General features: G+C 39.0%; 1 protein-coding gene across 1 annotated transcript in view; it reads left to right on the forward strand.

Moving 5' to 3' along the window:
• The window catches only part of plxna1a (plexin A1a), a 260,833-nt gene that overhangs the window by 23,662 nt on the left and 221,180 nt on the right, over positions 1-15,991 (forward strand). Inside the window, 1 exon segment of the mRNA XM_048179014.1 lies at positions 10,057-11,438. Within this exon segment, the coding sequence (XP_048034971.1) occupies positions 10,251-11,438 (1,188 nt within the window). The 5' untranslated portion in view covers positions 10,057-10,250.

Genomic DNA, 15,991 nt, shown 5'->3' on the forward strand with positions numbered 1-15,991 from the left:
TTTTATTTTATTTTTTACTTTACATTTGGATTTTTATTTATATATATATTTATTTATATATTATATATATATATATATATATATATATATATATATATATATATATATATATATATATATATATATATATATATATATATATTTTATTTAGTTTTTTTTTTCATTTTATTTTAGTGTCAACTTGAAGATACCAAAGTGCAGGATCCCTACATGGTTGTATGAAGCATGTTTGTGTAGTAAATATGGATGACTTCACCACAGTCATACTGACCATATGTTTTCTTACATTAATATTGATATCATTACAGCATGTGTTAATCTGCCATGACTAGCTGTCTTGTAGTGTGAGTTTGCATAAGGTTGGTCACAGTTGTGTCATCTGAGGCAGGACTAACATAAGCACATTCGTCCAAACTGCTGCAGTAGCAACATTTACAGCAACGTGAAAAGATCCAGTGATTAGACTTGATGGCTTTTTCCTTGGAGTGTCGTGTCTTTTCTCATAGCTCACAGTTTATGCCCACTGTGACCTTATGAGCCTGGATTTCTTCCTTTCTGATTGAAGATAAGTCTGTACCGCACTAGTCTTTAGTCCATATAATAACACAGCAGTTTTGGGATATTAGGAAGCATATGTTTAGCTGCACATCATTGTACATTGTGTGTCTTTAGAGTTAGTGGTGCTTGCTAAGGCCATTATTATTACTCATACTTCGTTTTTTTAAACTCTTAAACCTAAGTCTTAAACTCATAACTCATCCCACACTGTTTATTCAAAGGACATGATTCATTTCTGAAATGGTATAGCATGTTGAGTTTGACAATAAAAAAATAAGTGAAAACACTTCCCACTTCTTCTGCTGTTGACCTCGGAGTCCATGCGTCCAATCAAAAACTAAAGTTTTTTTTTTTGGCACAAATTTGATTGCCACTTAGTAGAAAATGGCCAAATTAGACATCTGCCAACATGAATATGTGTTTGTGAGATGCCACATGCTCCATGAACGAAACAAATGTAACCCATAATGCACTTGGACAATGAGGACAAACATGATTTGTGCTGGCCACAATGTGATTTAATGAAGTAAATTTATTAAAAAAATATATTTTATTATACTAAATTATCTTATGTCATGTTTATGCGGTTCATGGTAATATTAAAACATGTCAATGTTTGATTAAGGACTTTTTTTATTTAGTCCGATAAACAATTTGCTACTGTGTTGGGTTGTAAACAGGGCTTGACATTAACACTGGCCAAATTTATACATAATATATAATTTTTTCAGTTGCAGTCTTTTAAAAAGGCGTCTGAAATAATAAACTATGTGCAGTGTAGACTTCTCAAAAATATTGGTTTTTCGATATGATACTGAAATATCTGAAACTCATTTGCTCTGGATGAATATTGTTAGTGTTACAGGGCTTGAATTTCGGCGTGGGATTGTGCGTTGCGCAAAATTTTACTAATTCCCGCAGATTTTGTGCTCGCACTCAAAGTGCGCGCACATAAAGCCGCCTCTCAGTACTAAATTTAGTTCTTTTTCACTGCTTATTGTGCTTAAACAGTCAAATACACTCAAGATAATGTCTGTCTTGGCGAGTATTCATGTAAACACAGTCAGTTATGTTTTAAGTGAACGTAAACTGTTGAGAAAGAAAACGCATGCATCAGCTCTTAAAGTGACAGCAGCCTAATATACCTGCTGCCATATTATGAGATATCTTTATGGCAGTTTTTCCCTAATGGTATCAATGTCAAAGTTTTGGCCAGTGAAAATGCTGAGTGGATAGTAACTTTGGAAAACCACTAGCCACAGTGGCTGGTGAGGAAAAAAGTTATTGTCAAGGTCTGGTTGTAAATATCTGGGTCGTGAAGTTGAACCAGCTGTAAAACCACTGTTATAATGTGCAATGTAAATCTAGTACCACTGTTTTTTTTCTTCCCAAAATGCACCTGTTTATATTAGGGTGCTGTTTAACCCGCTGTGCGAAGTTGTTGGTGGTTTGGGGGGCGAGGGAGGGGACAGCTGTCATGGTGTCAGTGGGTCACACGCTAAGGAGTGACGCTATAAAAGGAGGACAGTGTTCTCTGATTTTGGCACATCCACAGTGCAACAGGCCGCTGCACAATCACCTCCTCAGTGTCCTCTACTCCTGCAGACACCGGGCCCTCCCTGCTGCACGGCCATTAGTCAAACCCAAACAATATCCACCCTCAGCATGAGAGAGAATGGTGTAGAGTTAAAAGACCTGAATGGAGGCGGAGTGCAACTTTCTGTGGTCATTTATACAGGAATTAGATTAGCAATTAGCAATCAGTGAGAAGCAGAGCAAATGTTTTGTTTTGTGTTCTAGATGTTGTGCATAAGCCATCTCATGTTGGGGATGCATCGTTTTTGTCTTATTCGCCATGGTTCATTAGCTGATCTTTATTAAATAACAACAGAATTATATGTTATTAAAAGTATAAATAAGTGGTGTTTAGCTTTACAAAAATCTTCTAGGTTGTTGCCAGAGCATTGCTATTCGGCTACTAAAACATTCAGAGTTGTTCTTAGCATGTTGCTACGTGGTTGTTAGGGTGTTCAAAGGCCAATTGTATAAACATAGCCATTATGTTAAGACAGTGTCTTAAGATCTAGTATGACCCACTAGCATTTAGTCAAGGGGCAGTCACTCTTACTTTTTGCTATCGTTTTTATGTAACTGACTCAAAAAAGAATAGAGGCACAATCTTAAAGAAAACAATATGATGACTAACTTGTAAGACTAGTCTTAGCTGTTTATGCAGTTGGCCCCAGAAGTCAGATTTAAAAAAAAAAAAAAAAACACTCTTTAAGCCAGGCTCAGACTACAGGACTTTTTAAGTCCTAACCGATTATGATATCTGGTAGCATCATGCACATAAAGAGAATCTTTACAGAAAATTGTGGCGCATCACACACTACAAGATATTAGGAATTCCATGCCAGAGGGAGCACTTTACGTGATCTCATGTGGAACCGGATATGAACTAATGGATATTGTCTGTTCTTTTTAGTGTCAGAAATTTGACTGTTCATTTTAATATCCATTAACAGTAGCTAACGTTAGCCTCAAAGGTTAAAACGTGTATGTAGATGCCACATTTGACTGCTTCAGACACGTCGGCGCTCCCCCATCTTGGAACGGTCAGCGTGTTGCGCATAATCTGGTTGTGAAACCGCCAAGATTTAGTTTACATGACAATGATGTACTAAAAACAGAAAAGTTTTTTCTTTGTACAGATGACAAAGTAATCAAAACTATCCCCGTTCACACGGATCCGCAAAAATGACTAAAAACGCTGTATTACGCATGCCAGACAAGTAGCTGATGTCGCTTTGTAAAGAAAGACTTGCATGCCTGCACATGTATATCTGTATATGCATTTTTTACAGAGCACTCGCACCAAACGCGCATGCCTATCCACCTTATTTTTACAGTTCACTGCACTTTGATATTCTTCTCATTATTCCCTATAGTGGCTAAGAAATGGCAGGTTTCGCACATTCACAGAAAATACTTTACTTCCACATTGAAATAAATGTGCAGCGTTTTCACACATTCACATTTTTGTAGTTTATATGGAGAGGGCAACAGTATAATTTTTTAAAAACTTGCACTTTGAAACCCTTTTTCAAAAGTTTGCTTTTTCAGGCCACCACAACGCCTTTGTCGTGTAAATTGATGGCCAAAACGCATAAGTGTTCTGTTTTTAGTTGAAAACGGTGTCGTGTAAACAGCCCCTTAAATTCCTAAAAAAATTTAGGTTTAATTTAATTTAAAATTAATTTTAAATTTAATTACAAAAAAATTTTTACAGGTGAGAATGTGTTGGTTTGTATTATTATATGTATTAACTCACTATTACAGGTACTATGGTAACTTTTTAATGTCGTGTTAGCTGACGCCATCGTCAAGTTGTAGTATGTTAGTTGTCATTGGTTTCACTTCAGAGTACTTGTGCACATCACAAGTAATGTCTCTCTATCTATCTGTCTGTCTGTCTGTCTGTCTGTCTGTCTCTCCGTCTGTCTGTCTGTCTGTCTGTATATCTGTCTGTCTGTCCGTCTGTCTGTATATCTGTCTGTCTGTCTGTATATCTGTCTGTCTGTCTGTATATCTGTCCGTCTGTCTGTCTGTCTGTCTGTATATCTATCTGTCTGTCTGTATATCTGTCCGTCTGTCTGTCTGTCTGTCTGTCTGTATATCTGTCTGTCTGTCTGTCTGTATATCTGTCTGTCTGTCTGTCTGTATATCTGTCTTTGTGTCTGTCTGTCTGTCTGTATATCTGTCTGTCTGTCCGTCTGTCTGTATATCTGTCTGTCTGTCTGTATATCGGTCCGTCTGTCTGTCTGTATGTATATCTGTCCGTCTGTCTGTCTGTATATCTGTCTGTATATCTGTCTGTCTGTATATCTGTCTTTGTGTCTGTCTGTCTGTATATCTGTCTGTCTGTCTGTATATCTGTCCGTCTGTATATCTGTCTGTCTGTCTGTATATCTGTCCGTCTGTCTGTCTGTCTGTCCGTCCGTCTGTCTGTCTGTCCATCTGTATATCTGTCTTTGTGTCTGTCTGTCTGTATATCTGTTCGTCTGTCTGTCTGTCTGTATATCTGTCCGTCTGTCTGTCTGTCTGTCTGTATATCTGTCTGTCTGTCTGTCCATCTGTCTGTCTGTCTGTATAACTGTCCATCTGTCTAAACTAGTGTTATGTTGTAATACTTAAGCTTAATACTGAAAGGGGAAAAAAAAAAATCACTATACATCTATACCTTTGGGGATTTAAGACAAGTTGGAGGTTAATTATTTAAGAACATTCTTATGAGGAATTCAAATTCTTCTTTTTGTCTTAAGAATTTTCTTATCTTTTTTTTTACAATTAATCTAAAGAAATGTTTTTTATAATACATTTTTTTTTAAAGTTTATTCTTAAAAAAATAACAGTTAAGAGGAATTGTATTCTTAAGAATGTTTCATAAATCAGGTCTCTGTTCTACGTTTTTTCCTGCTAAATATTCTGCCTCACTTGTTAAATCTATTGCAAATGCAGTTTCTTGACATCATCTCTCACTGGAACAGTTGCTATTTGGCTGTTTTTGCCTTTTAATATATGTGTACATTAGGCTAAGCTAAGGAACTGCAGAAATTGCAGTCCTTGTCGCCTTTTAACCACCATTGTTGCCGTCAGCTCTTTATTTCTCCTCTCTGGCATGAAGGAATTATTTCCACAGCCAGTCGCGCACTTACGGCCCGCTGTGTCCCTCTAAATCGTCATCCTCATAACACTCGCACAATCTGTGAATGTGCAGCATTCACACTGAAAATTGGCCACCTAGACTGAAACAAAACTTGCGTTGCTATATCATCTTTTTAGCTGAATGAGATGACATGTCGTTCCAAGACTCTGTTTTGCAAATCATTTCCCGCTGTCAACAAGTCATTGTTTCCTCCATCACCCCCCCCCCCGCGATCACAGTCACAGTGTAGCTTTGTTAAAATATCACTTTCATTGGAGGTCTTGCTGGATTGAGGTTATTATTGCTTTTTTAAATTGTAGGCTAAATCGAGGCTGTCTGGTTTTAATATCTCGACTTATATCAAAGCATACCAGTGGTGTTGTTCTACAGTTTGTCTAATACCATTGCAAATATGTAGCATTTTCTTTCTATTGCACACGCAAATGTAGTCTTCCAGTGGTTTGGTTTTTGATATGCATAGCTTAACAGTAATAATATTCAAATATTTGTCCTGTACACATTTTTGTTTTGTGCATTAATTTTATTACTCTAATCTGACATCTTAATTTGATTACGTAAATTGGATTTATTATGGATTTCCATTTATTATGCAGTCCCAAATCTGTTTTCATGTTTAGACACCTGATAATAGTGGTGGTAATTAATTGTAGGTAGGAGGAAAGACTGAAAGAGAGAAAGGATGGACAAGAAAAGAGATGCAGAGAGGCAGAATTTATGAATGACAAACAGAAAGAATGGAAGACAGACAGAATAAAGATTTCAAGACAGACAGACATAAAGACAGAAGCAGAATAATAAAGAAAGCCCAGACTGTGTGTTTGCGTGTATGTGGATTAAGGCCTCTATGTATTGATGTATGTGAGTGTGTCTGCGTGCTTGTAATAGAAAGCAGATCCTGCCATGCAGAGCCTCTCTGGGTGGTTTAGTTGTGGCCATCACTGAGTCCTGCCTTCTACCCCACAATGCTCAGCGATGTGACCTCCATGTTAAAGAGGCACTCTGTATAAATTTGCTTAAGTATGAGGTGCCGTTTTCATGGCTTGTGCTGTAATTTATGTGCCACAAGCAATAAATCACCGTGGATACCTTGGTCCCGCCAGCCATTTTCTGAGCCAGGCAGGTTTCGCTATCCTGAAGGTGCCATGCAACTCCCATACCACCTCAAATTGATTCATCCAATTTCACCTTTATCCTTGGTGTGGGCCTTTTTGGAGCAAGTGGGTGGATACCCTAATTGCTCTATCCCACGCAAATAGCATTGTGGTGCAGTATTATAAATTGCAGCACATACAGTATATATTTTGCTGAATTTTTAGTTTATTATAGTTTCTCTCTCTCTTTTTTTTGTTTCATTTTCTGAGTTAAAATAAGTGGACACTTGGATCTGCATTTAAGCAGCTTCTGCCACCTCATTAGCATATCTTTGTCCCAGATAAGTCAAAACTCTGACAGCTTTGTTTTTTATAGTCGATAATGGGTCAGGTGCAGCATTGCTAAATTCAATTTTAAGTGTGTTGTGGAGTTATTTAGTTAGTTACTTGGTTATTTATAGGCAATTTTTCTGTGTTTTTTACTGCTGGGAATTAGCTTTGACAGTGTCCCTGTATCACATAGCCAAAAAGCACCAAGGAGTGCTGACTCTGAGTCAGTTGAGCTGAGAAGAGCTCAGCTGTGATGATCAATACAGAGGAGAGAAATTTGGACCCCTGTCAGCACACTACATTGCACAGCAAATACAGTGAAGCGGTATAAACTAAAAATAGCTGAAAATCGGAGTTGTTTAGAAAACATTGTTTTTGAGTGCCTCCAATTACTGTTTCAAAATTGTTTCAGTGCGTGCTGTGCTGATTTTTTTTCTTTTTTTCTTCTTCCAATATTTCATATATTTGTAAAATCCATTGATACCTTAAACTCTCACAGACTTACTCTGAATCTCTCTCTCTTTTTTCCCCCCAACAATTTCAAAGTAAAAATGCATTCCTGTAGCTCAAACAGTAGGACATGGCGCTATCGTGGTATGCAAATATATAGCACTATTGACACTTCAGAGTGATTAAATGCATGAATGAGATTATAAAGAGCGGGACATGCAAGAGCAATATATCCTGAAAAGGAACACAGTGCGGCGCTTGTGCTGATTGGCACACTGTCAAAGTGCACACACAGAAGCTGCTTCTCTCAAAAGGCCATCGCAAATTTGGGACGTACTCGATGTTAAGTGTTAAACACAATAAGCAGTCTTTCAGCATGCAATCGCGAATTCAGTTCTCTTTCACGTCTTATTGCACTTGAATGGTCGAAAACATATGCAGTTATGTCAAAATGCCCATTGTTTGGAGTATTCATGTAAACGCAGTCGGCTATGTCTCAAGTAAAATAAACAGTTGGGTATAAACTGGATGTATATCAGATTAATGAATCTGTGCATTTGCTCTTAAAGTGACAGCAGCCTAATAACCTGCTGCACTGTGTCATTAATGTGAATCAAACAAAAGAGAATATAACTTACTGCTCTTGACTGAATAACTTTTTTTAGCTTTTAATAAGAATAAATTTATATTTCATACAGTGTAGACTATGTAATATTTTATTTTTACATTTTATTAAATTTCTGTACTTATTCTAACTTCATGTTAAATAAACGTGAAAAACCTAATTTAATTCATATTTTTGTTATATTGTATTTGTCCTATTGTTTGTAATTAGCTTAATTTTCCTTATTTTTAATAACAGAAATTAGATAAAATAACAAAGTAATAGGACTACACGATTTATCGCAGGCTGCAATTATTTTATGCGCAGCTTGTCAGAGCTGTACGGCTCTGTGATCAGTAGTAAATGCTTCTCCATCTGAAAGCCAGAGGGCGCTCTTGCGCAGAAACTCCAAATATGCCCTGCCACAGAAGATAACACGCGTCATATCGCTGTAGCTGAATAAACAGAAGATTGAAACGTTTTGATTGATTAAACATGTCTAATAAAACTCACGACTGCCTTATTCTGTGTAAGAAGCTACATCATCTCTCAGAAGGATGCTTAACAGTCGTTTGAGTGAGTTTGGAGTAAAAACATATTAAATATTGTCTTTTGTTGGACAAGATGTTAATAAATGCTTCTCATGTCTGGAAAGAATTTTGACACGTGTTGCTTTTTCAAATGTATGTTATAAACGACTCAAACTTGCAGATGGATTAGCATTTTGAGCCATACTTCATTGACAAGCTGTTTAAGCGATAACCACGTTTCAGTGTTATTTTTTGAATCGTGCGATAAATCGTGTAAAAACATATCATGACATATACTATATCATGATATATATTGTTATCGTGAAATAAAAGTTTTCATATCGTGAAATGAGAATTTGGTCATATTGTCCATCCCTTATATCAGTACAGTATTGTGACCAGTGTTGTCAACAAAATTACTAAAATGTTCATTGATACCTCATTACAGTAATTGATCGATTTTAATTAAAATACTTTTTAATAAAATGTGACACCTAAAAACTGTTGTCTTTTTCCAAATAATCAATAAAATTGTTTGAATACGTTTTCCCCCCATGCTGCAAATTGTGATGTGTATCGTATTGTCCTACAGCAGGGCTCTTAAACTCCAGTCCTGGTGGGGCCAGTGTCCTTCTGAGTTTAGCTCTAACCATAAAAAAATCATACCTGAACAAGTTAATCAAAGTGTTCAGAATTACTTGCAAATCAGACGGGTAGGTTAAATTGGGATTGATAGTAAAGCCTGCAGGACACTGGCCCTCAAGGACTGGAATTGAAGAGTATATGATGTGTACTGATGTATGAGTTTTTGCCAGCATGTGTGTCTGCTCTCTTGCACAGTTGTTTTGTAGCCTTGCGCATGACAGTCAGCCCACAGTATGGCTCACAGCATTGAGCGGTGAATGAGACCCAGAGGCAGTCTCCTCGCTCAATAGTCTTGTGAAGTGAGATAAATGTCATCTGAGATACAATGATGCTTCTGTTTTGAACACTGGAGAAGGTCACAGCAGCAGACAGTCCCTGCTGCTGGCTAGATGAGAGGCCTGAGATTGCCCTTGTTTAAGTGGTTTTGCACTCTGAGGATGTAGCTGGACACCCCAAGCTCCTCTTCATCACCCATGATCACATGAATGTCATTAGACTTTCAATTAGAACAAATTTGATGGATTGTCTCACTTTCCGCAGCCCTGTGGTCGAGCCAAGAGGGCGTGTTGTCTGTACTGTGGTATTTTAAAATCTCAATGCTTTCCCGCAGTTCAAGGAAAGTGCTTTTGTTTTATGCGGGGTCAACTTGAATGGCTTCTCTGAGCAAGCGTGAGGAAATGAGAGCGTTTATTGCTGACGCTTCTGAGCTTATGGCATTCTTCAAGGTGAATTGGTAAACCAGTCTACAGTTATGGCATCACTCACTCTTTCCTCATTCCTCATCTCCTCTACTCTCTCCTGCTCTATTCTCGCTCTTTTGCTTCCCTTTTTGTGCCAGCTGAGTTGGCACAGACTGTGTGAAATATTTAAGGGCACAGCAGGTCTATCAGACGAGTTCTCAGTGTGGAATTTGTGGAGTGCACTGCTGTCTGCAAGCTTGACACACTCATTAAATGTTGTATAGGATTCCACCCAGGGCCTCACTGTAAGATATTTATGTTTATGTATTATGGGTTCCTTTCCTCTTGGGCAGGCAGAACTTTTAAACTCTAGTCAAATCAATAGACAATGTTCTATTCTGTTTTTCTCCAACACTCATGATGTGTTTTTCTACCCTTGCAGGGCTAGCGGCCATGGCGCTGCAGATGATGGTGTAGACGACAGCTCCGTGCCGAGAGAGCAAAGAGGACACTGGGTCAATAAGTTGCTCTCCTCACTGTAGACTGACAGACGCTGTCCAGGTTTTTTCCGGGCCCAGGATCAGAAAGGTGAACGGATCACCTGCCCTACCGCTTCCTCTCTGAAAGATATTAAAAATGCTGCCGTATGGGAGGAGGCCCCTTCCCGCCTCTATTTGTGAGGCTTTCCTCCTCCTTTTCTTCCTCTCGTTCCTCCCTCTACATGGGGGGCTCGAGGTTAACCTCTCTTCCTTACGAACCTTCACCCCACCAGAGGGAGGGCTTACGCATTTGGTCGTCCATAACAAAACGGGTGAAGTCTACGTCGGTGCTGTCAATTGGATCTACAAGCTCTCCAGCAACCTGACCAAGCTCCGAAGCCATGTTACTGGTCCTGTGGTGGATAATGAGAAATGTTACCCACCACCTGGGGTTCAGTCTTGCCCTCATGAGCTGTCACAGACTAACAATGTCAACAAGCTGCTGCTTCTAGATTCAGGGCAGAATAGGCTCATTGCATGTGGAAGCACCTCACAGGGTATATGCCAGTTCCTCAGACTGGATGACCTCTTCAAACTGGGTGAGCCGCATCACCGCAAGGAGCACTACCTTTCCAGTGTGTCCGAGGCTGGCACTATGTCAGGAGTGGTTATTAGTGGAACCCAAGGTGAAGACAGTGGTAAATTGTTTGTAGGTACACCCATCGAAGGAAAATCAGAGTACTTCCCGACTCTCTCCAGTCGTAAGCTGATGGCTAATGAGGAGAATGCTGATATGTTCAGCTTTGTCTACCAGGATGAGTTTGTCTCATCACAGCTCAAGATTCCATCTGACACCCTTTCCAAGTTCCCTACCTTTGATATCTACTACGTCTATGGCTTCAGCAGTGAGCAGTTCATCTACTACCTAACTCTCCAACTGGACACCCAGCTCACCTCGCCGGATGCCAGCGGTGAACAATTCTTCACCTCCAAGATTGTCCGCCTCTGTGTGGATGACCCCAAGTTCTACTCCTACGTGGAGTTTCCTATTGGCTGTACCAAGGATGGTGTGGAATACCGATTGGTTCAAGACGCCTACCTCAGTCGGCCTGGTGCCAGGCTGGCACGATCGTTGGGTATTTCTGAACAGGAAGAGGTGCTGTTTATTGTTTTTGCTCAGGGCCAAAAGAACCGGGCGAAGCCACCAAAAGAATCTGCCCTGTGCCTGTTCACACTGCGTAAAATCAAGGAAAAGATTAAGGAGAGGATCCAATCCTGCTACCGGGGTGAAGGTAAACTGTCCCTGCCCTGGCTCCTCAACAAGGAACTGAACTGCATCAACTCAGTAAGTCACACTTACGAACTATATTGTTTGTTACACTTTATTTCAATAGTCCACTTTAGACATTTCTACTAACTATAAGTAATTTTGCAAATACATGTCAACTAACTCTCAGAGTATTAGTAGACAGGTTATGGTTAGTAGAATAAGTTGGCATGTTCTTCCAAAGTAAGCATCACAATAAAGAGATATTAAGAAGACAGTCTACTAATACTCTAATGACTGGTGGTTGACATGTAGTTGCAAAGTTACTAGAATGTTAGTAGAATCTCTAAAATGGACAGTCGAAATAAATTGTTACTATATTGTTATATTAACAAGCAAGATGTTCTTATAGATGTTAATCCTGACTTGTTTGCAAATGAACTTGAGTAACTTAAGTCCCTCAACTCAGTTCCAGTGTTGATTGGTGTTGTAGCAATCAATCAATTCATTATAGTATGCATGCTATTTCCAAATCATTGGTGCAGTAAAGCAGTTGGGAATGTCTTGTCCGTGTTCATGGAGAATCTCAATGTTGTGTAACAGGGAAAACTCTACTCTCAAGTCAGATTAACTAGCCTAGCCACATCATTAGCTCAGTCCATAGGATTAGCACCCTGTCACTCTCTTGCCACGTGTCCATTTCCTCAATTGATAATTGATTTAGTAAAGTTGACCTGTCTTTGTTGACCAAGTCCTCTTGGGACCTTTGTTCTGGAGTCAGAACAATGTGGACAGCCAAAGAGAGGCTAGCGTGCAGGCGCATAGCTAATCAACAGAACTCTTAGCCGTACTCTCTACATAGACCCTCATAGGAAATAGCCAAGCCGGCAGTTCTACACTGAACACAATACTCTAGCACAGAATGAGGGGATTATTCCCAGAGAACAGCCCAAATCCTCCCTTCTATTATATGTGCAGCATGTTCCTGGGTGATTCAGCTTTACTCAGACATACAAGAGGAGACACATTTTGGCTGATGGAGCTAGTCAGAGACTTGTGAGAGTAATAAAAATAGAAAGATGGAGATGGTGATTATGAAAGAAAGGAAGATGAAGGGAAGGGAGGCAGATAAAGATCAAGAAAGTGTGCTGACTTCTCATGTAGTACTATGATATATTATGATGCAGTCTCAGTGATAGTTATTGTTTCACAATTCTCATGCCATGACACCTCATCTGCAGTATTTTGTCATAACACCAGTGGGTTATGAATTATTACATTTCACCGACAACTTTTATTAAATGCCCCAAATGAGAAAACGTAATATTCGCTTCAGTTTATAACAGCAATATCTGCTCTGATCAAACGTTTAGTAGCACATACATCAAAGCTCTAAAATTCAAACTAGACAGTAATTCATTTTACCATCCATCAAATGCTGAATAGTAATCACTATCAGACTACATATCACAGTAGAAGAGACCAGCTGTCATAGTCTCTCTTTCAAAAGCAGGTTTGGTTGAGACCTTATATTTATTTAGTTATTTTCACCCAGGAAATGATGGGCTATAAATGAATAACACAAGGTGTACTAAGAAATGTTCATTAAAAAAATGTGCTTTTCTAAAGAAAGTTGGCAGAAAATTCAAGTAAACAGGGAGACTAATGCTGTTGCATCAGTTGTTTATGATGATCCTACTTCACCTGTGTCCTTGTTAAAGGGATAGCTCACCCAAAAATAAAAATATTGTAATTTACCCATCCTCATGTCATTCCACACCTGTATGCATTTTTCTCTTTTGCAGAATACAAGATATTTTGAAACATGTTTGGATCCAACAACATTGGACCACGTTGACTTGTATTTTGTAATGAGACAGTTTTCAAAATATCTTTTTTGTCCTACAAAATGAAGCAATGCATACAAGTTTGAAAACAGATAATGATGATAATTTTTTTTGCCACAGTGGTAGACTCCGTCGACGAATAACTGACAGTGGCATTAACGATAATAACTGCTGCCATTATAATAACGGGCCTGGAGCAATCTGCCTTGGTAATGATGGCGGCACGGCTGGCTGAATTGGATGAAAAGATAACGCTCTGAGGGTCCTCCACTGGCAAGGAGCTTCCAGCTTATGAATAATTCACCCTCACTCACCTTGTGTTATTCATTTATAGCCCATCACAATCAGCGCATGATCAAAAATCCCTCTGCCTCCGCGCTCTGCTTACAAGCAATTAATGTTGTCATTTTCCAATCACAAACCACACTTTCATAATTCAAAAGGCTTTGGGGGAGATACATGCACAGACAGACGGAAAGCCGACTGGAGCGGGTAAGGCGGCGAGAGATGCGTGCAATCGGACAGACAGACAGTAAGCGCTTTTGACGTCTTTCTTCTGCCCACCTGTCCCATTGCTCATGGTAAAGCTATGCATATATGTAAATGAGAAACCGTACATGATGGTGCTTGATTACCATCTGCGACACTGTGTTGCAATCCATCAAGGATACGTCAACAGAGTCAAATAATAATTACGCACCGACTTCTCTGTTCTGCTTTTTATCAAGGCTGGCAGTGGCACTTTTTTTTTTTTTTTAAAGTGTAAACCATTTCTTTGGCCTTTTCTTTAAAAAAAATAACTGACGTTTATAATGGACACTTCTGTTCATGCACAGCAAGGGCCTCTAAAATGATTCAATGCAACATTATGATGCAGCGTTTTGAGGCACCATGCTTTTGGAAGACGAAGACTGAATTTGTACTTTGCTGCCAAAGTGGCCTATTCAGATGCTGATGTGAGTCTTTCTTATATGTTCAAACCTATTGATCTGCAGGATATAGAGATTATTCTGCTGGATTGCATCTTTTCGTCTATTTCCATGCGGCTTGCGTGGCAGACTCTCCCCTCTATATTTCGATTTTATGGTGGCTGTAACAACCGAGGAACTTTTAAAAGTTCCAGGTCACCTTCTGTGCCAGATGCAAGCTGGTTTCTAACCATCTGAATTGTGCCCGTAAAAAAAAAAAAAAAAGGGGAGGGGGAGGGGAAGGGGGTGGGGGGGCAAAACAAAAATGTATTAGCATTGATAATGAGTTTTCAAGTGTGTCCACAGATGATATTAATGAGCACAACAATACACAATAACAACAATTCTTACTCTTCATTTCTGTAGTTGAAAACGCAGAGTGCAAATCGCTTTCTTGGGAGAACATCTCGTCATTAGAATGACTTTTAGCTGATTTTGTGTGTGGCACCGAGACAAATTGTTGTTTAACTGATGAACGAAAATACAGCAGGACCGACTCCTCACCCTTTGCTTCTTTGCATAATTACATTATCACTTATCTCGGTTGATCACTTGCCTGGTGATTTTGATTGCTAGCAGTTATCCTTCTAGTGCTCAGTTCTGTTTTTCCCTCAGACTGAAGGCTGAAAGATTTTCTGTCTTGTCTTTTAATCTCAGATGCTATTGAAAACTTCCCAGATGAAAGACTTTGTGATTTAATCATGACATTGAATATCATTTGCTTGCTGTTGGTGTTCACTTCAGTTCTTTCTGACTCCCTGAGGAACTGCTCAAGGAAATGAGAGAACAAGTCCACGCAGGAGCTCTTCACGGACAGGCAAAAAAGATATTGTACTGGATTACACTTTAATGGCTTCCCATCTGTGCCTCCTTCCCTGTAGGGTATTGATCAGAGATGACTGGATATTGAAAAATCATATAGATGAAACTATATCCACCTCAGTAACCTCGGGGCTAATCGTTTTTCCATAGTCTTATTTATTGTGCTTTGGAACATAGGTTTGAGATTTAAGGGAATCCTTTGTCAATTTTTCTTTCTTAAAGGGGAAACAATGAAGGAAAATTGACTGTAAATATCTATTCATTCCGATTGGGTGCACCAATATCATTTTCAGAGAAAAAGAATGAGTACTGATACTTTCTATTTGGTAATTGCTAGGGCTGCCCCATAATAGTCGACTAACAGTTAGTCAACGATAAGAGGCTTAGTCGACCGAGGTGCCAGGAAAAAGAAAAAAAAAAACCCACAGGAAGTGCCAAAATCACGCAGTCTGTGACGGACAGATCATTAACAGCATGAAATCCAAACATTTGTCTATCATTCATCATTCATCAACCTCAAACATGGCTTATCACTTGAAACTTGCAACTTTACAAGTCCACTCGCTCTAATGTTAACCTATAAATGTGCGCGATTATTTGGCACATATCCAAGTGTTTGTGTGGAGAGCGCACTTACTGCATGACATGGAGGTGCCGCTGTGATCACTTGAATTTAAAGGGTTAGTTCACCCAAAAACGAAAATTCTGTCATTAATTACTCACCCTCATGTCATTCCATGTCCGTAAGACCTTCGTTCATTTTCAGAAATTAAGATATTTTTGATTAAATCTGATGGCTCAGTGAGGTCTCCATTGCCAGCAAGATAACTAACACTTTCAGATGCCCAGAAAGCTACTAAAGACATATTTAAAACAGCTCATGTGACTACAGTGGTTCAGCCTTAATGTTATGAAGCGATTTTGTGCACCAAAAAAACAAAATAACAACTTTATTCAACAATATCTAGTGATGGGCGATTTCAAAACACTGCTT

The sequence above is a fragment of the Megalobrama amblycephala genome, linkage group LG24 (genome assembly GCF_018812025.1).
Source record: "Megalobrama amblycephala isolate DHTTF-2021 linkage group LG24, ASM1881202v1, whole genome shotgun sequence".
In the NCBI taxonomy this organism is placed as follows: domain Eukaryota; kingdom Metazoa; phylum Chordata; class Actinopteri; order Cypriniformes; family Xenocyprididae; genus Megalobrama; species Megalobrama amblycephala.